The sequence below is a fragment of the Typopeltis vanoorti genome, chromosome 21 (genome assembly GCF_054136105.1).
Source record: "Typopeltis vanoorti isolate ZY-2024b chromosome 21, IOZ_Tvanoo_1.0, whole genome shotgun sequence".
Classification (NCBI taxonomy): domain Eukaryota; kingdom Metazoa; phylum Arthropoda; class Arachnida; order Uropygi; family Thelyphonidae; genus Typopeltis; species Typopeltis vanoorti.
The window spans coordinates 61732542-61759989 of NC_143569.1; the positions used below are offsets into that span (position 1 = coordinate 61732542).

The 27448-nt window shown below is 35.5% G+C and overlaps 1 protein-coding gene across 1 annotated transcript in view; it reads left to right on the forward strand.

Moving 5' to 3' along the window:
* The window catches only part of LOC150094899 (uncharacterized), a 269654-nt gene that overhangs the window by 133081 nt on the left and 109125 nt on the right, over window positions 1-27448 (forward strand). Inside the window, exons 10-12 of the mRNA XM_090411271.1 lie at window positions 5216-5378; window positions 13473-13651; window positions 20644-20823. Coding sequence (XP_090267397.1) covers window positions 5216-5378; window positions 13473-13651; window positions 20644-20823 — 522 coding nt within the window. The remainder of the gene's footprint in view (window positions 1-5215; window positions 5379-13472; window positions 13652-20643; window positions 20824-27448) is intronic.

Consider the following 27448-nt stretch of genomic DNA (forward strand, 5'->3'; position numbering starts at 1 on the left):
GAGGAACTTCCAATGGTCACAATCCTCTGCCACCAAGCTCAGGTGTTCTGGTGGGATTCCCAAACGTGTCCACCCAAGGTTTTGGATATAATCTATCCAGCGAGTCCTTGGCCTTCCACGTGACCTCCCACCCTCTGGCTGGGCAAAGAGGGCCTGCTGAGGGAGCCTCTCCTGTGGCATTCTGACCAGGTGCCCGTACCAACGTAACTGTGATCTCTCAACACGGAGAAGCAGCGGTTGAGTATTGAGGGTTTCCCGAATTGCAGAGCTTCTGACTCTGTCGAGACTTGTCAGCCCCGCAACCCCTCGAAGGAACCTCATTTCAGCCGCTTGGATTCGTGTCCGCATTCTTTTGGTTATTACCCAATTCTCATGACCATAGGTGAGGATGGGGACATAGACTGTATTGAAGACAGTCTGTGTCCAGACAGCCAGCTTTTGCCTTCTGGCTTAACTCCTGCTTCAATACTACCAAACGGCCAAGCTCCCGCAATATTGAGCTTGCTAAGCCAATTCGAGTATCTAGCTCTATGTCCCATTTTCCATCATTTGTGAATATGGACCCAAGGTATTTAAACTTCTCCACCTGCCTCATTGGGACTCCACTTACATTTAGAGTGCACTGGGATGGTTGTCTTGAGACTACAAATGTTTCAGTTTTGCTACACTGATCTTCATTCCGGCATCTGCACAAACAGCTACAAACCTATCCAGGGTCCGCTGGAGGTCATCTGTGGAAGAGCTAAGCAGAACTAGGTCATCTGCAAAAAGCAGACGTCCAATGCTACATCTTCCAATTCTGACACACTCACTGTCTCGGCTGTGCCTATCAATCCAGTCCATAAATATTATGAAAAGGAGGGATGAGAGAACACACCCTTGGCAGAGACCAATGAAGACTGTGAAAGGTTCAGACTTTGTGCTGTTTACCCTGACACAAAACTCTGGGCATTCATACAGGGACTTGATGGCAACTAATAGTTGGCCATCCACTCCATACTCCTGTACTACTTCCCAAAGCTTATCCCGAGGAATCAGGTCATATGCCTTCTCCAAGTCCACAAAACATGTGTAGACATTCTTGGCATATTCCCAAGATTTCTCAAAGACTTGCCTTAAAGTAAAGATTTGGTCAGTTGTGCTTTTACCAGGATGAAAGCCACATTGTTCTTCCTGGAACTTTGACTCAAATATGCTCCTGGAACTTTGACTCAAATATGCTCCTGCACCCTCTTTCCAAGCACTTAGCATACACTTTCCCAGGCAGGCTGAGCAGAGAGATGCCACGATAGTTACTGCAATCCTTTTGGTCTCCCTTCTTAAAGACTAGTATTATTATGCCCGTCTGCCATTGCTTTGGTGCTCGCCCAGATATCCAAGCAGCCTGACACACTCGAGTCAGCCAGAGAACACCGTCTCGATTTAAGGCTTTTAGCATTTCGGGCCGAATTTCATCATCTCTAGCAGCCTTGCCCGATTTTAGCGATTTTATTGCTAAATGGACCTCTTCTGCTGTGAGACTAGTCATTGCCCCGATCTGCACCTCTTGGATGCCCACAACTGCTGGGCCACCTGGGTTAAGAAGGTGCTCAAAGTATTCCCTCCAACGTCCAACACTGAGGAAAAGCAGCTTTCAGTCTACATTGTTGTTTACACTATCCTTCATATTAATTTTTGCTATTTTGCAATTTATTTTTATTTTTTATTATAACATATTTATGATCAGAAACATTTACCGTTATGAGATCTGCATATTATGCTGATTGTGCATGTTCTTCAGCCAGTTTGCCTGTTTTGTGAGATGAAAAAAACTGAGGCACGATGTTTCCAGAAGGAAAAAAATCTTGCCTCGATTTAGCAAAACCAAAATCTTTTGCTAAAATACGTTTCCCATAAAGGTATAGTTGATAATTAGAGATTTACAGCAATCTTTTCACTGAGGCATATGAATTCATTTTCAATCATACGATGTTTGTAATTCTTATTGGTGGCATTGGTTGTTATTGTTTAGCATCCTATCTATAATTCCAATTTGTGGGATTGAGTGTATTAGCTACAGCGCAGCTGTTATGTTCAACTCTTCTCTTTCCAATGTTTAACCTAAGCAAGATGTTTATAAGTTGTTACACAGTTGACTGACTCTCTTTTATAGTAAACACCATTATAAAAAAAACTACCAAAAAGTTCCAACTGAAGCTCCATGATGCACAACACTGGTTATAAAAAAAAGTCATTATAACAAGCCGTATATTCCTATAGGGACCACAGGAATAGTTTGTTATAATATAACAAACTATTCCTGTGGTCCCTATAAGTTCTATGGTGAGAGTAAACTGTGTATAGAAAAGCCACCATCTTTAATACAGACAGTAGATATAAAGATTTTATCTCCCCACCACCATAATTCAGGGATATTTCTACCAAGGTGTGGTAGTCCACAGCTTGGTATTCCAGATAATTGGAATAGAGCTTTCATAGTGCCCATTAAAAAAAAAAAAAGAACAAAAAACTGAATGTGAGAATTAATACAGTGGAATTTTTCCACCTGAGTGTACCAAGTAATATTTATGTAAACATACTCAAAAAAATAAAATAAATAAAAGAAAAATTGTGAAAGGGAGATTTAGAGAAGAATAAGCTGGGTTCAGGCCAAATAGAGTTTTTCAAGATCAGATTTTCACTCTAAGACAGATAGTCCAGAAATCTTGAGAATATAACAAAGATTTGTATTTACGTTTATAGATCTGGAAAGGACATATGACAAAGTGCCGAGAGAAAGGCTATTAAAATCAGTTATATGGTGTAAATGGGACATTATACAGATCAGTACAGTTTATGTTTTGCTCCCGAAATCAAAATTGGAGATATTCAATTCAGTTATGTAAATGATGTTTTACTCTTAAATAGGTCAAGTAGAAGTCTGCATAAGTCTAAATTGAATAAAAGCTTTAATTAATTCAGTATAAAAATCAGCAATAAAAAGACAAAGACTGAAAATAGTCAGGAACACTAAAAATATCAAACTACATACTAAATGGAGAATTTGTAGAGCAAGTAAAACATTTCAGCTATTTTAAGCACAATTTTTAGTGAAGATGGCAAACTAAGTATGGAAATATACAACAGAATTAATAATGCTCTTATGGTGATGAGTAAATTGAATAAATTTATATGGAATAAGAGAGAAATTAGTCAAAACACTGAACTAGACAGTGTTCAAACTGATTTTAACATTTCTAGTCACTAGTGGTGTGCTGCAGGAGTCTGTTTTGGGACCATTGTTATTTAATTTGTCTATTAATGATATTGGGTTGGGTTTAATTGATAAAATACAACTGCTTGCAGATTGTGCAAAGCTGAGTAGAGTGATGAGGAATCAAGCAGATGTTCTGGCCTTAAGAAGGATTTGAATAGAGGATGAATGGACAGTGGTATGAAACTGTCAGTTCAGTGTTGCAAAGTGTAAGATTCTGATTAGTAGTCAACAATGAGATTTCCCCACTTTGTGGGGAAATTTTGGAGGAAGTTGAGGAGACAAGAGACCTTGGAGTGGTGGTGGACAAGGATCTGAAGTAAGTTCTGAGGTAACATTGCACAAGTTGTGAAAACATGCAAATATAAAGCAGTTCTGTTTCCATTGTATAAGGCCTTGATCAAGCCTCATATGATTATTGTCCCAGATTTGGTCATCTGATTTTCATAGTTATGAGGATATGTTGGAAATGGTCCAGAGAAGACTGACTAAAGTAGTAACTGGTGTTTGGGATATGAAGACAGATTGAGGGAATGCAGTATGCAAAGACTTGTGAATAGGAGGAGAGGAGATAACTTCTTCCTGAGATGCTGTATAAGGAGGGTGTAACCAAACGGCATAAGCAGGCTCTTTCGTTATGAATTTACTCATCTGATGACTTTTAACCAACGAAATAGCCAGCACCCATCATGTTTGTTGCTAGCTTGCTGTGTACATAATAGGTTTTTTTTTTTTAATTCTCAGTTCTCTCAAAATCCAAAGTTTACAAAATTCACCTTTTTAGTTTTAACTTGTTGGTTTTAAAATTTTTATCTATCTTCATGTATTTTCTGCACTTGTTGTTATCTTGTACCAACCACTTTTTTTATTATTATTATTTGACACCTCCAGGGAGTCCTAAGACTCATTGAAGGAGGGCACCTACTCTACAACTCTCCGTCTCCACCACTCAACCTCATCCAAACCACCTCATCTACACCAATGCCATCTACTGTCCACCATCACCACTATTATTTTCACAGACAATCACAAACATCCATGCCCACGGCGGGATTCGAACCCGCAGCCTTTTGGCTGGAGAGCGGATACACTAACCACTCGGCCAACCAGGCTGGCTTTAAATTGTATATTCTTAGCCCTAAACAAGTCTTTAGTCAAGTTTTCTTTACCTTCAAGACACAGGTATGTTAATTAATATCCTTCATTTTAAACCTTATTAAATTCAACTATTAAACCTAGTCATTAAAAAAGGGTCTGCTCCATTGCCAAAAATAGCTTAATTTTTTTTTTTCATATATATATTAAAACTGATTTTGTACACATTGTCTGCGGGCATGACATTTACTTCACCATGAAGGAATTGGTTAAGTCATGGAGTTCGTGTCATTGCTACCCTAGTTGGACCGTCTTCTTTTGAGAACTACCAGTTCTGAGATATTTTTATATACACTTTAAAAAATCTTTTTTTTTTTAAAAAAAAAAACAGTATTGGTAATTCTTATCATTTTTATTATATGGTTGGCTCCAGGAAGTTCACAGATTCATCGTACTCTACCCACAGAATACCATCTAGTCATTTAAACTTTTTCACTTATAAAGCATTTATCACCACCACCACTATTAGTCTATTTCATTCACTAATCAAGAGAAATTTTTAGCAGTTGCAAACTGCTCCTGCTCAATTTCCTGAGATCCTCTAACCTACAATATTCTCTACCATCTTTTATATCATATCACCTCTCCTATTCCTATTTGCCAGAATGATATCAGAATTCTAGGTTCTGATATAATTTCTTGATCACCTTGGAACACTAAAGACCAGATCTGACCTCAGTAATCTGGATGCAGTTAGTTTAGGGTCATGTAAACTGGCCCAATGACTTCTTGCTTTTATTCTTGCTATTGTTGGTTATATTGAAAAAACAGTTTCATCTAGGAAGTGATAAATTGTTTTCTTTTCAGGAAGCTAAAAAGCGAAATGTATTAGATCTAGAGATGGCAGATTATGAAAAGACCGTTTCTGAACTTAATGCCCAGTTAGAGCAGAAAACTTCATGCATATCTGATCTTGAAATTGAAATTACCAGGCAGAAGGATAAAGTCAAAGATCTTCAAGAAGAAATTAGTAAGTGTTTTGCTATATAAAATACCAAATTTTAAGTTAGTCACTAGTCATAAATGCACCCCCCCCCCAAAAAATCAAATTTAGTACCTGCATGGGTGGAATTGCCATTCTTTGAAATGATAACCTCACCCATGAAAGTTGCAAAATTAGCAAATTAGAACTGTGGCTATACTGAAGGTTAGATAATAGAGATTTTGCTCTGGAAATCATTACAGTGCTTACTGTAGATATGCATGCCACTTACACTGGTTATGAAAATCATTGTCCTAATAAAGGCATTCAATAACATTCACCACAGTTAGATTCAAACCTAACTGTGGTGAATATAGGTTAGAAGCCTATAGGTTAGAAGTAGAGACATCTACTTGGGAAACCAGGCCAGCAAAATTGAAGTATCTTAGTTTTGTTCTAAATCAAACATGTCTAGTGACAAAATTTGGCAAAATTATTCAAAATGAAAATTATATATTTCAAATAACAATAAATAAATAAGTAGTCTACAGTGTATAGCCCAAAAATGGTTCTAGGTTCATTTACTGTGATAATGAATGGTATGCAATATACAAAAGTGCTATTGTAAAAATGCATGTTTTAATGATGGTTTTCAGATCATTTTCATATTTATTATAGCTAAGTAACTCTGCCTTCTATAATCTGCACCATGAAATTAGCTAGCACATGGAATTTATTGCTATCTGCTTCTCCAGTATATTTTTTGGAGTAATGCTTTTTTTTTTTTTTTTTTCATCAGAGGAATTTCTTGACTTTGTAGATATCAGAAATGCATGACACAGATGTGTCTGATTCTCATCCTTGTGTTTCCTTCAGTTATGATCAGTTGGAATTATTGCAAAACTGCTAAAGCACTAAGACCTGTCTGTCTGTCTGTCTGTTTTTCAGAAGGTAAACCTTCCATCTCCATGTGGGACTCACCTTCAGCTAAAATGATCTTATAAAGATTCCTCAAATTTGAGATGAAATACAAACTCATACCTTTCTAACCAAAGGCCTTGTTCTCTCAGCTGCACTATAGAAACATGCTCCTGAGTATGATAACAATTTCAGTAGATACTAGGAAGAACGTTTGACTGGTCTTGAAGCAAAGTACTTAGTGGGCTTCACATCATTCTAGTAATGATCCACATGGTATGATTTTAATGTGCAACAGAAATCTCCCTATGAATGCTTAATGTTATCTATAATGTTATCCAATAAACTGATGTCCTCTCTCTCTCTCTCATGCACACATCCACTCTCTCATATGCATAATTTCTACTTTATGCTTCTTCTTCTGCTCATATTTTCATGGACAGTGTTCTAATGACATTGCTCCATATTCTTCCTATAGAAGACAAGCAGCTGCTGATCAATATTCATTTGCTGTTCAAACCTAAACAACCAACTTCTTTTCCTCTTCTTTCATTCCATGAAGGATCCAAAAGACTAATTGTCTAAATTTCAGCTTTCCCTTAGTCTTCTCAACATATAGCATTGATGGTAAAAGGTTTTACAACCTTTGGGAATAGAGTTTATATTAAAAACCAGTTTAGTAAGGGTAAAGTGTAGCATCCCATAACTGGAAGGAGGCTTTAAACATTTCTGAATCATCATTTACATTCTTGTTGACTGGGAAATCTTTTCTTTTTTTTTTATGTAATGGTAGTAGTATCTTCTACATAAATATGTTTCTGTATAAATCTGTTATGGTTTTGATTTTTTTGTTGTTGTTGTTGTACTTGTACATTGTTTTCCATGTTGATTCTCTATTTGTATTTATTTTCATACCTTCTTTTAGTGATTCTTCTTTTAATGTATTTAGTTTAGTTGGATATTTATACATATCTGAACTGGTAGATATATGTTGTCACCATAATTTAGATTGCCCAGGATTTTATTTATTTTCCATGATATTCCTCTGATATGCACCATTTCTGTTATTCTAAAACATGATCTGCTACCAGTGTGTAAATGATAAAGAGAGATTATTATTATCATTACATGACACCTCCATAGAGTCCAAGAACTCATCATGGGAGTGCACTCTACTCTACTATGTTAATATGGAGATAGATGACATCCTTGTCATATTTCAGATATAGTTTGTAACATTTGTGATGAATATCCATTTTGTGTAGCACCTGGCACTGGAATTTATTATAACCTTCCTTTTTGAGGTTTATTATCTTCTATGGTATTCATTTATTTTGAAAGTATTTTGAACGCAGATAATTTGCCATGGTCATCTGTGGAGGAGTTGGAAGAGAAGAATGAAGCCACAGTGTCAGCCTTGTCATTAGGTGATGATACAATGCTACCATTAAGGTGAGAGAAAGGAGGTAGTACAGATGGACAAAAGTTGCATCCAACAATTTTAGCAAGGCACAGTTGCCAGTGGCTCAAGCGGTGAGCTTGTGACATTTATTTATCCTTATTGAATTTAAATTTCACCCTTTTTGTAATGATGGTTTTACAAATGTTGTAGGCACTGAAGTACTGTGTAGACAATGAAGGAAGCTGGTGTTTTGATCTCAAACAACTCGGAATATGCTTTTTGTTTTTCTTTTCCCCCACCACTTCTTGGAAAACTTTTGTTTAGATGTGGGTTTGAAAATTTGAACAGAATGAGGAATGAAATCCTCCATTCCAACATGGATTATTTCTGAAAAGATCACAATAGCTCTGAAGGTATCTTGATCAGAAGAATGAAAACAGTAGTTTGACCATGGAAGGAAGGAAGGAGTGAAAGTCATGTAAGTCCTCTCACTTGGCATTATTTTAAATGCCAGAGTATGTTAGGTTGTGAATGGCTGAAGGAAGGACTTTCTACTAGACAAAAGTTGGATGAGATTATAGTCTGAATTACCAAGAGGAGCAGTCTCCTGAACAAAGCACCTGGAAGGAGAACTAGTAAAGAAGAGATCCAGAGTGTTGGGTGAGTGAAGAGGATTGTTGGGAATTCTGCAAGAGGAGTGAATGATGCATTTTAAGTCATTGCTTACAGCAAAAATCTCTGCCTCTCACTGTTTGGAAATTTTGACTGAATGAAATTGTGTTTTGAAGATTGGAAGTCAAAAAGGTCCTTCTACTCAGGAAGGAAATAAGTTTCCTTATTTCATCATTGATTGAAAACTAGATGACCAAATTTGAACGCAGTAGTACATGTGTGATCAGACTAATACCTTATATAGAAGCACCACCTCCTTATACCTACATGTCAGTGTACTTTTTATCATATCAGCAATACGATGTGTGCAGTCTTCACAACACTGCTCTCAGAACTTTAATCCACTTTCTACCATCATTCCAAGATCCTGAATCTCATCTACCTCTTCAAGTAGATGAGATCCTAAATGGTCCCACCAATACATTATATAGCCTTATATCTGTGTACCACAAAGTGTAACACTAACACTTTGCATTTATTAATATGAAGACTATAACCCCACTCATCTGTCCAAGCTAAAAATCTATTCAAATCTTCCTGTAGAGAAACATCAGCAATACTACTGATAATTCTACCTAACTTTTCATAATCAGCAACCATTTTAAGATCCCAAGCCAATCTACATGAAATATTAACAAATTAATCAAACAGTAGGGGCTCACGAAGAGAACCCTAAGGCATGCCACTGTCACCATCCTTTTCTGAGACATTGCTCCATCATACACAGCTTGCTGGGTATGATGGAGAAATGTCTCGGATTTTTTTCAGAAAATGTCTCAGGTATTTTTCAGAAAGCCATTTTCAGTCCATCTAACCAATATGTTATCTAATTTCATCTTCTGCAGCTTATACACCAGTCTGCCATGTGGTAACCTATCAAATGCCTTTGCAGAGTCCAAGAAAATTGCTGTATACGAATTTCCCTTATTCAGCGCATTTATCACCTTATAAAATGTAAGCAGATTTCTAAAATAAGACCTATCCTTCACAAACCCATACTAACCATCATAGAGAATCTTATGTCCATCAACCCAATCCTGTTGGATTGAGAACCTTACTCACTACAAGACTTTCATGAAATAACCAGATAAAGGGCATGGCTAACTCTTTTACACATTTCTTAAAAATATGTGAAGATATGTCATCCATTCCCACAAGCAGAGACAAGCAGGTTATTGTTCCTCTCTATCGAGCCTTGATAAGACCCCATCTAGACTACTGTGCTCAGATCTGGTCACCTAGGTTTCTTCTTGATGGGGAGGAGGTGGAGAGGATCCAGAGGCGAGTGACCAAGATGATAGCAGGTCTGTGGAATGAACCGTATGAGAACAGGTTGAGGATTTGTGGGTTGCAAAAATTGGTTGATAGGCAGAGGAGGGGAGATATGATTGAGACATTCAAATTACTGAAGGGTTTCTATAAAATTAATTCAGAAGATATTTTTGTGAACAGGGCTGGTTGTGGGAGGACTAGGGGACATCCATGGAAACTGGGCAAAAGTGTGGTTAGTAAAGGTGTTAGAGCTGGGTTCTTTACTTTTAGAGTGGTGAATGAGTGGAATGCACTCCCTGAGTCTGTAGTGGATGCTGTGACAGTGAATGAGTTTAAGGCGAGGTATGATAGATACTGTATGAATGTCAGATAGTTGTGATGAATATGATTTGGGGCCTCCCTCGATGAGTCTAATGACTCCCTGGAGTTGCCCGTAATAATAGTAATAGTAATAGCCTTGTTAATCCAATCCAAGCAACACTTAGTACACTTCACCTTTAATTCTCCTAATCCTTGCCTCCCTTCTACATGTTGCAGAACATCATTTATACACCACTATAATATACACTGATGAACTGTTCATTAAATAATTCCACTATATCACATACTATGGTTACTCTGCTACCATAACTATCCACCAGTGTTAACCTGCCATAATTATTGTTCATCTTGCTACATAGCAGCAAAATTCCCTTGGATTAACTTTGACCTGTCTGACCAGTCTCCTCTCATATTCTACTTTTTCTTTTTTTATTCATACTTGTCACTTTTCTGGACTGCAGTTTATATTTTTCATTCATTTATTCTCTATAAACTGTCTTGTATCTCCTCCATAACAACTTCTTCTGCCACTCTGCTTGCTTTCTTGTTTTCACTCTTCATGCATCTCACTCCTCTATGTTTATTTGCTTAACTTTTGGTATGCAGTTATGCATTGCTTATGTTAGATACTACCTTAACATTTCCCATACACTGCCAACGTCTTTTCTGTACAACTTATCAACCCAATGTATTGATGATGACTACAAAACTTTTCATATCATAATCACCCACCCTATAGTTCCACATATATATATACCTTCTTAACAACCTTTTCCTGTATGACTACTTTCCAAACCAATACCTGATGATCACTCTCACTAACAGGTATCAGTGTTGATACCTCATTCACACTACATCCTGTGAGGATATCACCAAATCCAACACCCAAAAACCTCATATTGCTTCCATCACTTGCTATTTAAGATAGTTATCATGCAGAAACTCAACAAATTCACTCTCATTGTTACCATATACTATTTCTTTGTTCCAATCCACATTGCTATAATTCATATCTCCCATTAGGGTACATCCATTTAATTGCCCAACTAAAATGTTTAAACATTTTGCAATCAGTGCTATCCACATTCCCTGGCCTATAACAACGTCCTATTGATCTCACCTTCACACCATATAGCTTCAAAATCTTCACATGTACTACTATTTTCACCTTCCTATCCTTTTGGAAAAATTCTATATCCTACCATTTTCGACCTTTATTGAGGTCTCATCAGTGGGAGGCAGACCCAGTAGAGGTCGAAAGGTAGTGGCCCTTCCCTTAATGCATAGCAATATACATGTCCGCAAGGAGATGTGCTTTGCACTGTGGGAGATACTGAGACAAGGAGTGATGAGAGCTTGGTCCACCTTTGCTTGGAGTTTCCTGGTGTTGCACCACCTTACCTCAGTCCTGAAGATATTTTCAGGTGCAAACTTTGTTTGCTTACACTTGGATAAAGGATTAAACTAAATTTATTATAGTCTTACCAAGTGCAAAATAAACTTCCAACATCTTTCTAAATCCAGAGTAATTCAATAATAAGGTGGTACACCTGTTGACAAATTGCATAGGTAAATATGACCTCACGTTTGGGTCTGCCTCCCACTGATGAGACTTCAATAAAGGTCGAAACCGGTCTGGGTAGTGGCCCTTCCCTTAATGCATAGTAGTATACATGTCCGCAAGGAGATCTGCTTTGTATTGTGGGAGATACTGTGACAAAGAGTGATGAGAGCTTGGTCCACCTTTGCCCAGAGTTGTCTGGTGTTGCACCACCTTACCTCAGTATGGTGGTGCAACACCTTCAGGTTTGCACCTGAAGATATTTTCAGGTGCGAACTTTGTCTGCTTACACTTGGATAAAGGATTAAACTAAATTTGTTATTATTGTTGCAAGCATTTCCACTCATTTTCTGATTATTACTGGTAACACTGTTCTCATTTTTTGAACACCCTAACTTTTCATTGTGCTTCCCACACACTGTAATATATTCCTTCTTTTCATTTAATCTAACAACCCATAAATCTTTAATGTTTTGGGGTGCATACACGTAACAATTGCTGCAACATATCCACTGTGAAAAGTCCAGGAAACATGATCTCCAGGTTGAAATCTTGCACATTGCTGGTGTATGCTTATTTATGGTTGCCATTTTTGTAGTGTTAACTAGCACTTCAATGTTAAAACAACAACCAGAGCGAGTGCTTTTAGAATAACAGTACCACAGTACAATGCCTATATAGTCTATCATGCAAAAGCACTATTATAAAAATTTGGACAATATAATTAAGAAAAAAAAATGTAACACTATTGAAATACACCACTACCTCTCACCATTACGTAATTCTGTAGGTCTTACATGACTCGTTGTGTGTGGATCAGATATAAAAAGTAGATAGGTTTAACAGTACTATCAGCATTCATTAGATTTCTATAAAGCCAAGTCACTTGGCCTTGATAGGCTATTGAACTTAATATGCAAGGGGAGGATGAAGATTAATAATATGATATTCAGGTATTTTGCACATATTTCTGCATTTTTTCTAGAATGGGTGATATTTTGTAGTCATGATAAACTCTAAATATGAGGGATATATTCAGATAGAGTAGAAACTGCTGAATCTTTTGCCATTTATTTCAGAATTAAAACCTTATTTTAATGGAAAATGAATACTTGTAAAATGTGATGGTGCTCTTTGTGATTTTTTTACTCTATCCAAAAGTGATAAATTTCAAAGAATAGTATGGTGATCAAGTTCCACTTCATAGCAGAAAATATTGAAAAAAGGAACCTTCAGGATAAAATACACCTTCGAGAGGAAACAATATGCATAACTGAACTTTTTGACTGGTTTTCCAAGTTCAAAAGTGCAGTAACATCTGTTGATAAGTTTGACATTCATGGAATTTGGGCATCATAAATTTGTTCCTGGGTTGAAGCTCTGAACCATAGTTCTATTCAGATACTCCACAATGTTTGCAGAGTTTTGTAGCAAGACGTGTTGTAAACAAGTGGCACTGTTGGTAGAGAAACTAACAGTAGTTTTGTTTATCTGTCACAAGTTTTTGCTCACTGTGAACTTTCTGGGGAGGGGGAGAATCACTATTGTTACACACCTTCTTTACTCCTCAGATATGGCATCCTGCAAGCAACTTGCAGGATGCCATATCTGAGAAATAAAAATTTAAAAAAAAAAGCAACTTTTTTTTTATTTTTATTTTTTTAAACTTAAATTGCTACTGGGGGAAAAACCCTGTAGGATATACCTATTGAATTCAAGACAGAACTTATGCAAACACAGAGTTTACTATTTCAATTTCTGGAACAGCAAATCAATTCCATTACTTCAGAGGATAAAAATACAATATGAGGCGATCAAATAATTTAAATTTGCATGAATATACAAAAGACTGATTTCCATTTATACAGCGTAATAGTAAAGTGTATTTATAATGTAAAAAGTTTTTGCTGCACAAGTTAGAATTTTTAAGTAGCTGGGTTAGATTCTTTTCTTGATGTACTGTGTTGTTTTTACAATTTCATGTATTTGTCTTCAGGACACTGTGAGAAACAGCACCAAGCAGAAGAAGATCGAGCCAATAATATGAAGGAGATATTGAATAAAGTGAAAAAGGAACTTGCAGCTGTCAGAAAACATGAAACAGAGTTGCTTAGTAGTGAAGCACAACTGCAATCTCAACTTGAAGTTGCTACACAACAAGGAGAAGAATATAAGGTTAAAAATTTGTGAAAGTTATGAGATGTTATACAGATAAATTAAACTGAAATATGTTAATAATTTCAAATTATTAAAAATTTGAGATATTAGGTAAACTATTTAACCTATTAAATTTGCATGATGTGAAACTTATAAATACAGTATTTTGCCTTTTCCTTCCTATTAATATTAAGCTTAAAATTGTTAAAGAACAATTAATTTTATTCCTCATCTACAGTGTGTATTAATAACATCAGCAGTATGACCATTGTCTTCAGTAGTCATAGTGAAGGCAGTAGCAAACTTTTTTTTTTACCACATTCTTACACAACTTCCTAGGGTGACTCACTAGTTCTCTATTTGTCATGTATTGAAAAATTTCCTTTGTCAACTAAACTTTGCAACCCACACACCTTCAACCTGTCCTCATATGGAGAATTCCATAGACCTCACCATATATGTTACTCATCTTTGAATTCTCTCTGCCACTTCCTGATCCCCAGGAAACTCAAGTGACCAAATCTGTTCACAGTAGCCAAGATGTGGCTAAATTTTCATCATCATAATAACACTAAGTATGGATATGGACCACCATAAAACTAAATATGGATATTGGTCTGTTCTGGTCTCATTATCCACCTAATATCCTCTTTTGAGGTCTATCCAGCCTTCTCTTTCCAAATTGTTTATATTTTATTATTTGTTTAGGATATCGGGTGTTGGCCATTCGATTTACATGTTCTCTCCATTTTGTTTGTAATTTTTTAGTTTTTCTTCTATTGATTTTATTTTTAGTTCTAAAATGCCTTCATTCCTTTTTTTGGTCTAATAATGTGTATTTTGCAGTTCTTCTCATGAATCTCATTTTACTTGTTTTTATTCTTTGTTTATCTTGTTTGTTTATTGCACAAATTTTGCTGCCATATAATAAGGTGAGCGCTGCTAAAGTATTGTTTATTTTCAAGCATGTTTCTTTTTGTACAATATTTAGATTGAGTGTTCTATTTATCAGCCTATAATTTGTAAAAATCTTTAAGTTTTTAATTTTATTTCTTTTTCTCCTTCATTTGATATTTCACATCCAAGATAACTGAAAGTATTTATCTGTTTCAATTATTTTATTATTAATAACTATTTTACTTTTAACTAGAGTTTTCTGCAAAATGCCATTGTTTTAGTTTTATCTGTGGATATTTTCATTCCAAACTGTTCTACTATAATGTTTAAATTATATATTGCTCTTTGTAAATTGTCTTCCTTATCTGATATTATTACCTAATCATCTGCAAATAATAGCATATTTATTTTGTTATTCTGCAAAATTTTTATACCTGGATTGTTTAAAATGTTCCACTATATTAATATCATCAATATAAATATTGAAAAGTGTTGGTGACAGAAGGCATCCCTATCTTACTCCTTGGTTTATAGATTGTTTTTCAGATACGTTTTCATTTATTTTTATTTTTATTTCATTATCTTTGTATATATTCAATATTGCATGTAGTAAAATATTAAGTATATTTATTCTTTGTAATATATCAAAGAATATATATCTTTTTATTTTGTAATGTTTTTTCATAATCTATAAACAAAAGTGGAGTTTCTAAATTAAATTCTCTTCTTTTTTTTTTCTATAAATAGTTTTAAACAAAAAACTGTATCCATTGTAGAATGTCCTTTTCTAAATCCATTTTGACATTCTAATAATATTTTTTCACTGTATATTTTCAATTTTTCATTAAGTATTCTACTTATATTTTATAGCATGTATTCAATAAAGTAATACCTCTGTAATTAGCAGGTTTTGTTTTATCCCCCTTTTTTTTTTCCAGCAAATTTATAAAGTTTTATTTTACTTAGGTTGTCCTAAGGCTAAATCATAGCCTTATATAAAAGGATAATAACCTTCCTATCTTTACTTTATACCCAATAATCATTTGAGCTATTTTACCAACTTTTGCAATATGCCCTCTGAACTTCAACTCTCTGATCACCAATTCTCCCCAAGTCCCTAGTTTCATTAGTTTCTTGCAACCCAGTACCATCAGTATGATACACAGTATGTAGCCTTTTCAAACCCAATGTGGGCATTATTTAAATAGTGGCCATTCAACAGAACCCTGAGGCACTCTTAGTTACTCTTATTCTGTAAGATTTTAGTCCATCATATACTGTTTTCTGGTGTCTGTCTGTCAATCCCCCCCTTTCCTCTGTCATCCATGCCACCAGCTTCACATCTGTTCCCATTTTGCTCCAACTGTGAAATCGTTTTCCACGTAGTGTTCTGTCAAATTCCTTTGCAAAGTTCCAGCAGTATCATGATGTAGCCATTTTCCTTATCTAATTCTGCTGTCACTCTATTATAAAATGTGAGTAAATTACTAAGGTAGGACCTACCTTTTACAAAGCTCACCATAGAACATTATATTCCTATTCACCCATTGCTGGATTTTACCTTTAACCACCACTCCTGAGATATTAATTGGTCTAAGATTTGCCACTTCTGTTTTGGAACACCTTTATGTAATGGAACTATCTTACATATCTGGAATGGTTCTGCTCCCTTGTAACCTTTAACCACCACTCCTGAGATATTCCAAAACCAGTTCCTCACAGCTATATCATTCATGACATTTTATGTTATTTGAAAAAGTAGTGAAATAGTGAAGTAGTGAAATTCACAAGATTATTTTTTTATCTGTATATCACAATCTTGAATTAAAAACAGCTTATGTATTACATAATTACATTAAAAAAAAAACAAGATGGTACTTTATTTCATGATTGTGCAAAGCTGGTTCTCATATTTGTGCCTCAAGTTTATTTACAGGTAAATAAGTATACAATCTAAAAATGTTTCTCACTTCATTTGTTTATTTTTTGTTGTGCAAAATGATAATATCTACTGCATAACATATAATGTTACATTAAATCATGAAATATTGCCATTAGTAGATTCATGCCACTTCAGTGAATGATACTAAGGGAAAATTGATTTGAAATGTAGTTTTGTATTCTTTCATGCAAGCATTCTTGTCTCTGGTTATAGTGATTTCTCAGTTTTAAATGGCTTTGGGAAGGAGCTTGATTAACTGAGAATGTGGTATTAACAGAATGTATGGTTGTATATCAGTCTTTCAGGAGTCAGTTCATTAACTGAAGGTTTGGTTATTTGAAGACTGATTGAATAATTGAGAGATCACTGTACTTTTTATGAGCTTTTGTTGACCCTTGCATGGTTTTAAGCTCTGGATTTTGTTTAATTTAACTAAGCAGTTAGTATAAGATATGATTAAAAGAATTTTTTTTTTTTTAATATTAACTCCACAAATAGCAGGTTGCATTACCTGCAGACATCAATGGTGCAAGTAGAGAAGTGGTTATGGAAGCTGATTCCTTAGCACAACACTCATGGAAATACTTATAGACTAGGCATAAGGGGCAGGAATAAAACATCTACATGAAAGTGATGGAGTAAGCTTGTGAAAAATGAAGTCATCTGTTTATTAACTTGTTCACTTCCTGGATAGCATCAAGCATATTTTTCAAAGCATGCTCATATTTGATGCACTGCACCAAATATGAGAATAGTATTTTAAGATTAGGTAAAATTGGAATTTGTATAGGGTTAGCATCTGACAAGATAATGTTGATTATGAGGCCCTGCTTGAATTCAGAGCTGCAGAATTCATATTCATGGGTCTTCGAGTAGTGAAGAAGTTGAATGTTGTAACTCTCTCTCTCTCTCTCTCTCTCTCTCTCTCTCTCTCTCTCTCTCTGTCTGTTATTTTCAAGAGAACAGTTAAATATACTAAACATGATAATAACTTCTTGAATGGTAAGTAATTTCAAGTCAAGTGATGTAGGTAACTTCATGAATGGAAAATTGGAAAATGTGACTTATATCTGCCTGTAGTTCTAATGAAGAGGACAGCAATGATAATGTGGAGGAATCTTTGAGTCAGAGCAACTGGCTCTTGCTAAAGATCTAAATACAATTAAAATGAATAATGAACATATAGAAATGAACTAAGAAAATTTGTAGAAAAGAGAGTTAATAATAATACTGTTATTATTATTATTATTAATAATAATTGCTATGTTCCAAAACACAGATGTACACAAATTCAGAGCAAGGACAATTTAAGAAATATGAAGTCTTACTGATTATATTATTTTTGATACTGATATCTTCAGACCTGGCTCAGAATACAAAAGTATGTGTGAAGAGGATTTGAAATAGGAAGTGATCACCATTTAGTTGCAAGCAGAATATGATATCATGTTGCAAAAACAATATATATATATATATATATATATATATAATTAACACCCTATTTTTCTACCCACTGCAGGGTGAAGGCCTCTCCCATTGCAGGAGGTTTTGGGTCTACTACTCCCATGGTGATCCAATCCATATTGGGAGAAGAGAATCACAAACATCCATGCCTATGCGGGATTCGAACCTGGAGAGTGGATGCACTAACCATTCAACCAACCAGGCTTTCATATATATATATACGTATGAAAGTTTTAAGAAGAATCAATATCAAGCAAAGCAAGAAACTTTAAGATGTGAACTTTAAGAGTCAAATGTACTAATAATATTGAACATTATAGTGTGTGTGTGTGTGTGTGTGTGTGTGTGTGTGTGTGTGTGTGTGTGTGTGTGTGTGTGTGTGTGTGTATTATGTCAGAGGGCATTTCAGTTAAAGACGTAACTATTCTGCCTCCAGTTGGTCACAGTGATCATTCAGTACCCACTTGGGAAGTGACTAAGTTTATGAATGTTCCATTCAGAAAAGGTTGCATGCAACTACAAAGCAGGAAATTGTGACCAACTGAGGAGTATACTGAGTTCAGTGGAATGGGATCAGTTGCTGGATGGAAAGAATATCGACAGTGCATGGGACGCATTTAAACAACACTTGAATGATGCAATATCACAATTTTCCTGAGAGTTTGAAGAATAAATAGAGTAGGAGTCATATGGATGTGTAATCTCATTAAGCAAGCGATTCGTAAGAAAAAGATGATGTTGAAGGAATACCACATGTATGAGAATGATGGTTATGAAAATTATAAGCAGCAGGCTAGAGTAGTCATAACTGTTGTATGGAAACCAAAGTCTGAGTATGAAAATAAACTGACTCTGCGTGCTAAAGACAATCCATAAGAATTCTATAGATAGGCTGCAAGTAAAAGAAAAAATGAATATGAAAGAATAACTCTTCTAAATGCAGATGGCATGAGGGTTACAGATGCAGAAGAGATTGTTTAACTAATGTGTGTCCATTTTGTTAAAAGCTATCAACCTGGTGTATGCAACATTGAGCTCACTGCTACCTCTTTACTGGATGAAGAAACTCAGGTGTATTAGGACGAAGTATTAGAGCTGTTGCACACACTGAATAAGAATTCAGCAATAGGAATTGATGAGATATCAGCATGTATGCTAAAAGAGTATTGACTAAGCTGTTTAATATGAGTCTCAGAACAGGGAAATTTCCACAGGATTGGAAGGAATGTATAGTAATTCCATTGCACAAGGGTGGTGCAAAGACCGATGTATCCAGCTATTGACTAATTAGTATCTCAGGAATATCCTGAGATTAGTATGGTGGTGAAGATCTTGGAAAAACTGGTTAGGGCTCGCATTCAGAAATGGGTTGACAGTGAATCTCTACTTTGGAATGGGCAACATGGGTTTACTAAGGGAATCATGCTTTAGCGACTTGCTCACATTCTATAACAATGTACCATTGAACCAGAAAAAGGGAATGAATACATCATGATACTTTTGGATTTTGCTAAGGCTTTTGACAGAATACAGCATGGAAGACTGTTGCATAAATTGGAGAATATGGGTTTGGGTTATACAATATTACCATACATAGCTGACTGACAGATATCAGAAAGTAGTGTACGGGGGATATGAGTTTGCAAGATTTAATGTAACCAGTGGTGTACCCCAAGGATCAGTGCTTGGTCCACTGTTATTCAATCTGTATATTAATGATATTGGAAAGGATTTGACAAGCAACATACAGCTATTTGCTGATGATGTGAAGGTAGGTAGGGCAATCAGGAATGCTGCTGATATATTGTACTTGCAGAATGATTTGAATAGGTTGGAATTGTGGGCATGGGATGTCAGTTCAGTGTCAATAAATGTAAAGTCATTCACTTCAGCATGATTAGATATTATATTGGTGGGATTATGCAGGAAGAAACTGATGAGTCTAGGAATCTTGGAGTGTTAGTACATAGGAAGTTGAAGTTCAGCGACCATATAACAAAGATTGCAAATACAACTCAAAAGATAATTGCAGTCTGAAAGGAACATTCACATGTTCCTTTGTGGACTGCAGACACCAGCAAACAGGAGAAAGAGGGGTGATATGATTGAAACTTCTGAAAGGTTCATACAGGATTTAAGTTGATGGGATTTTTCAATTTATGGAGAGTGGAGAAAGGACAAGAAGCCACCCTTCAAAGCTGAGAATGAATGCCACTAAGAAGGGGGTGAGGGCTAGCTTTTTCTCTCATAGGGTAGTGTGTAATTGGAATCCCCACCCTCCATAAATTGAAAAATTCCATCAATTCAAATCCTATATGAACCTTTCAAGAACCTGGTAAGTCTCAATCATATCACCCCTCTTTCTAGTTTGCTAGTGTCTGCAGTTTTTTACAGATAAAAGGAGACCAGTTTATCATGTAAGGAATGTTTATTAAAAAATGGGCTTTGTAACAAATTGGTTTCCTTTTAGCTGTAAAAAAATTTTCCAGAATTTTGTAAAAAATGTTAAAATGTTTAAAATGTTATAAACATTTTTTATAACATTTTAAACAGAGAACTATTCAGAATGTTTTGCAACTTTTTTTAGCAATTATGCATATTGAAGAGGAAAGTGTTTGTGGGGTATTCATTACTTACATTTACCTCCAAAAATTTTCCTCCAAATCAGTCTCTTGTTTAAACAAGGTAGTTTTCTTTTTTTCTTTAGGTTAACCTTGCTGAAGCAGTATCCAAAATTCAACAAATATCAGATGCATCAAGAACTTCAAAAGAATTTCAACATAGAACAATAAAATCTTTGGAAACTAAGATTGTTTCCTTAGAAGACGAGTTAAAAATAGCTCAAAATGAAATTGAAAATAAAAAGCATGAATTTGAGAGTTATAGAGTGAGTATTTTAATAAATCTAATTTACACGACTTTTAGTATTATTTGCAATGTAAATTTTTCGATCTTTTCTCATAATGATCATCGTAATTTTATTTTTAATTCATCATAATGCAGGATTGATAACCAGAAGTTTGCCACTGGTTTCAAATAACTTAGAATTGTTTTCTCATCATTATCATCATCAAATTTCTGCCATGTACCCTCAAGGGGTGTACAGGATATGATAGTACTACATAAAAAATTTACATCATTACTAACTTACTATCTACAATTTTCCTCCAAATAAGTCTGTTACTTGTCAAGACTCCCCATTATCAGATCTTATATTTCTGTCTTCTAAGGCACTTTTTACTGTATCAATCCATCTTTGTCTTGGTCTTCCTCTAGGTCTTTTCCTGCTAACCTGGCAGAGAACACCTGTTTTGTTAATCTTTCCTCTCCTTAAGTGACCATACCACCTGAGATTAGCTCTGCAACCCATTCCTGAATACTGAATATCAAATTCTTTCCTAATATCCTCGTTTTTAATATGATATTGCCATTGATGACAGCTGTTCATGCCCCTAATCTTTCTCAGAACTCTCATATCTGCAGTCTCTAGTCTTTGGTCAAGTGTTTTACTTCTGACCCAGCTTTCAGATCCTTAAGTTAAAACTGGTTTGAACACTGTCTTGTATAGAACTAATTTAGTGTTCCAACTAATTTCTCTCTTATTCCATATAAATTTATTCACTTGACTTCCTACCATACCAGCTTTGTTGATTCTGTTGTCTCTTTCCATATTTAATTTACCATCTTCCTTAAAATTGCACATAAGTAGCTGAAATGTTTTATTTGTTCTATAAGTTCTCCATTCACAATGCAGTTGCTATTTTCAATGTTTCTGCCTATTTTCATTGTCTTTGTCTTGTTATTGCTCACCTTCATACCATATCTGTTACAATAGTTATTCAATTTAGTCAGGGAATCTTGCAGACTTATAGTGGATTTATTTTGAAGTATAGCATCATCTGCATAAAGCAAAGAACTGAGATTAACATCTCAAATTTTGATTTCAGGTTTAATATCACTTTCTTTCATAGTGTGATCCATATAGATAATGAATAACAGAGCAAATAATGTACATCCTTGTCTGACACCAGATTTAACATTAAACCATCTTCCTGTGCTTCTCTAGACTCTAACTGCTGACTTACAACTCAAATAAAGACTAAGTATTGCTTAGTCTTTATTTGAGTTGTAACTCAGCTGACCCTACTGACACCATATAACTGTAGCATTTTGAATAGCTTTTCTCTTGGCATCTTGTCATATGCCTTTTCCATATCTACAAATACAGATCTTTGTTATATTATATTAGGCCCGAATCCAGCTTTTTGTTCACCAAGCTTATCTTCCACAATCGTTCTCAACCGTTTCTCAAGTAAAATAGTATAATCAAGTGTAATATCTCAAGTATACATATAAATCTTACCAGGAACACTCAGTAGAGAAATACTCTGTAATTCTCATATTCAGTTTTATTGCTGTTTTTATATGTGGGTACTATGAGGGCTCAACTCCAATCATCTGGAATTCGTCCCTCTGTTCAGGCCACTGAACTATGCTGTGCAGCCACTGTAAGACTTTACCTCCATACTTGAGCATTTCATGTCGAATATCATCTACTCCAGCTGCCTTTCCACATTTCACAGGCCTTTGATGGCTTTTTCTACTTCAAGTATGGATATGTATTCCTGGTCAGTGTTTTTTATCACTGTGCTGTCATCACTGCTTGTTTCATTTAGCAGTTTTTCAAAGTAATTACTCCATACTTCAAGGATATCTTTTTCTCTAGTTTTCATGTCACCTTTATCATCTGTAATTACTTTTGCAGCACTCTTTCTTCCATTTCTGAGATTCTTCAACAACCTCCAGAATATCTTGCCATCTTCTTGATATTTATTTTCTATTCTTACTAAAGTCTTCCCATGACTTTTGTTTAGCTAGTTTTACACAGTATTTAGCTTTCTTGCATTTGTCTCTGTATTCTCTAAGAGCACAGGCTGACTTATTTTCCAGGAATTTTTGATGTGCTTTCTTCTTTTCCTTCACTGCCTCTTTAACTTCCTCTGTCCACCATGAAGTTCTGATTTTTCTATCCTTGCAGACAACCTCACCACATGACTGTCAGGCTGAATCAATTATTTTTTTCTTGAGGGCTTGCCACTGAATCTCGAAGGTTTGGTTCCTGTTCTCAGACTGTTTCAATTTTTCTTGAATAATATTTGTGTATTTTAGTCTACAGTTCACATCTGAGAGCTGCTCAACTTTTATTCGCTTTAAAACTTTCTTATATGTTCTTATTTTCAATATGAAAATCAATTTTATCCTGCTCAAGACTAAATAGTGATGACTTCCAATTTCAAATCCTTTGTACACTCTGGTGTCCTGCACCAGGGAGAAAATATCATTATCAACAATGACATAGTCAGTGAGACTTTTCTTACTCCTTGCCTCTTCTCTCCATGTGAATTTGTACACATTTTTATGTTGGAAAATGCTGAGCAGAAATCCAACAAGTATTTGTCATTATTATTAGTTTTGCTCTTTTCTCCAAATTTTCCCAAAATATTTTTGTATGTCTGACAATCATTTCCTACTCTCCTATTTAGATTCCCAACAAGGACCAACTTTTCCTTTTTCATTGTGTCAGTTTCTTTCTCTAAAGCCTCAAAAAATTTCTCCACTTCTACCTTAGTAGAACCTTCTGTGGGGATCATAGGCACAAATAAGTCTCATTGTCCAGTTCCCCATTCTCATATTTGCCCACATTACTCTACTTGAGACTGCCTGCCATTCAAGAAGATTAGCCTCATGTTTAGTGTTGAAAACTATGGCTACTCCTTCGTTTCCTTGTTTGTCATTGCCTGAATATAACATTTTGTATTTATAGCTCTTAAAGATTTCACCAGTTTTTGTCTTTTTTGTTTCAGTCACCCCTATTATGTTGATCTTGTACTTACCTAATTCCTCAGCTAGCTCCATTTCTTTGCCATTCAGGCTTTTTATGTTGATAGTACTGATCTTGAACTCTGGTGATGTTGAGTTGGGGTGTATTTTAGGATTTGTTCCAGGAGCTGACTTTTTGCTGTTCGTCCTGACGAAAACAATGGGTGCCTTGTTTAACCACCAGCATGAAATTCTGTCATGTTGTACCATCATTCTATATTTTGGTTTAAGCCAATAAGAATACAATTTGGTTGGCTAAATCCCAAATTGCCAGCCCATCCTTGTTCATTCAGTATCCATGTAGATACCTAACAGTGTGCACCATGAGAAGGTGAGGATTGGACATTAGGTCAGAAACCCTGGGTTGGTTCTCTGCATTCCTTTAAAGGCTATGTGGAGGTTTCCTCAGTTATACAGTTAAACAGACCAAGGTGAAAAAGTGTTGCTGATCTTCAAACATAAAATTCTTAGAAAATTTTCGTACCTGTAAGAAATAACACAACAAGTGAATAGAGAAGAAAACAAAATCAAGATCTATACAGATTTTAGATCCCACTACTGACTTATGAAATCAGAGCTTGCAGACTGCGAGATAGCTTGTAATGTATGGAAAGAATGGGTGAGGAGACAGTGGATAAACAAGCATTTAAGATATGACCTAGTGGACAGTGAAACTAGTGGGAAACCACTGCAATGCTGAGAAGATAACATCCAAAAAAGACTTAACTGAGATGGGAATCCTGGAATGTACTGAAAAAGCTCAAAAAAAAAAAAGTGGAGCAAGCTGGGTATTTTCAGCAAAGAACCTTAATGGTTCAGTAAAGTAGATGAGGAAGAAGAGAGTAATGTAAGATAAGCCTTAATTACTGAGGAGAATAATTAGGTTCAGGTTAACCTTGCTGAAGCACTATCCAAAATTCAACAAATATCAGATATATCAAGAAATTGAAAAGAATGTCAACAGAGAACAATAAAATCTTTGGAAACTATGATTATTTCCTTTGAAAAAGAGTCGAAAATAGTTTAAAATGAAATTGAAAATAAAAGCATGAATTTGAGAGTTATAGAGTGTGTGAAGATACTTCACACACAAAATTTGTAATCTTTATGTACACATGTACATAAAGATTAAACAAGAATATAATGAATGTAATTTCTTGGCATTTTAATTTAATTTATAACCAAGTAAAAAAACCTTCTATAATTAGCTATATCAGCATAAATACACATATGTTACATGCTGTGTTGTGTTCTTCATTTGTTCTTTGAATTGGTCATGTTGGTATCAAATCTTGCAACACTTTTTCAGTTTAAATTAAAGATGTCAAGAAATTATATTCTGAGTTTCATCCTTTATCCAAGTGTAAGCAAACAAAGTTTGTGCATGAAACAACTTTACTTGCAAACTTTTGTTGTTTACACTTAGATAAAGGATGAAACCAATAATATAATTTCTTGTCATCTTTAATTTATAGTATAACCAAGCAAAAAAACATTCAACATCTGTCTCTAATCCAGAATATTTTAGTAATAAGGCATGTGACACCTTTTGAGTACTGTATATGGGAAATATGACTTCTGCATTGCTTCAACCTACTCATCCCTTTTGAATTTGGCTGCCACTGGTGGTGGCTGGTTTATGCCTATTACTGATTGGGGCACTGATGAGTTTCCTGTCCTGGAGTGATTCAGGTCAGGAGTGATGAGTTTACTAGTGATCCTTTGGGGTCACTCAGCGAAATTTAGAGTGATCTTGTGAATCACTCAGATTTTTTGGAGAAGGTATTCCCACGCTTTAACATACCTCACTAAAGGTGCAAACTAGTCTGGGTAGTGGCCCTTCCCATAATGCATAGATATACACCTGAAAGGATGTGTGTTTTGCATTCTGGGATGGTAAGGCAGTTGATGTGAAGTTATTTTGTGTGGGATTCCCCCCCCCCCTTCCCCAACCTCTCCTTAGGACTGGTTGAGCCCTCCTAATAAGGGATAAGTATGTATTTTATGACTGTAGATTCATGTGTGTTCACAAGCCAGTTTGCCTGTTCCGAGGGACGAAAAACCTGAGTTTCCTGGTGAAAATCCCTCTATTCTGTATGAGACCAGCTACCTCACCTATAGTCGAAAGAGACCAAATAAAGATTCCTTACGTCACAGATGGGAATTGAACTCGCGTGTTTCCAACCAAAGGGCTTTGTCTATATCGACTGAGCTACAGAGGCTCTGATGTGAAGTCATTAGCCTCTATATACAAATAGCCTAGTCATGAAGATACTTCATATGCAAATGTTTGCTTAAACTTGAATAATGGATGAAACCAATAATATAATTTCTTGGCATCTTTAATTTGTAGTATAACCAAGCGAAAATACTTTCATTATTTCAGTTTAATACATTAAACTGAAATTCTATAAATTTAGAAATTTATAGAATTTCATTTTACTTGTTATGTTTTTTTTTTACAGTATATTATATTATTATTATTATTAAGAGAGACCTCCAGGGAGTCAGGGACTCATCGAGGTAGGCCACATATTACACACAGTATTCATACTTGTTTTTGAATTCATTCACACTGCTTGCACTTGCATCATCCAATGGCAGTCCATTCCAATCACACACTGCTCTGTGAAAGAAAAATCTAGCCCTCATTCCCTTCTTAGCAGCATTCATTCTCAGCTTCCAAGGATGCTTCCTCTTGTCCTTTCCCCACCCTTCATAAAATAAAAAAATTCCATCAACTGAAATCCTGTATGACCCTTTCAGAAGTTTGTAAGTCTCATATCTCCTGATACCTGCGAAAGCTGCTAAGTTCATGGAGATATCTCAAACATTCTCGTATGGCTTTTAAAGAAGTTGATCACCTTTCCTGGTTTGAGCTCACCTTATACAAGATGTTTCTGAAACATAAGGTAACACTTTTTTTTTCTTAATAATGGCAAAAAGGAATGAGATAAAACATGGTGGACAGATAGACCTGCTAATAATATTCAGAAAGACTGCCATGACAGTGTGGTGCTACTGTTGCCTCACAGCTGAGTTCAGTTGCCAGATGGTATCTGTGAAGTTATTCATTTTTTGCAAGCAAAAGGGGCTTCACCAAGTGACATTCACTGTGAACTGGTTGCTGTGTATGGTGAAAAGGTGATGTCAAAGAAGCAGGTGTAGTTATGGTGCAATGAATTTAAAGCAGGCTGTGGTGACATTGAAGATTGACATTGGGTGGGCAGGCCTTCATCAAGCAATATAAAAGACAACATTTCTCACATTAAGGACATCATTGTTGAAGACTGGTGAGTGAAATTGCACAAGTGGTGAACTTGAATAATTCCACTGTTTAGGAAATTGTTGATGTCCTTGGGTTTCGAAAGGGGTGTTCTCCCCCCCCCTTCCCCTGGGTATCCTGACAATTGCTAGAGCACAGGCAATATGCATGGAGATGTGTCTGGTTGCAATACAGTGACAAAGGCAAGGATTTCTTGCTCTCCTAGTCACAGGAGATGAAACATAGGTTCATCACTTTACCCTGGAGAGCAAACAAAACTCCATGACATAGAAACATCCACAATCTACTTTGCACAAAAAAATTCAAAAATGTTCCCACTGTAAAAATCATGACCACAGTGTTCTGG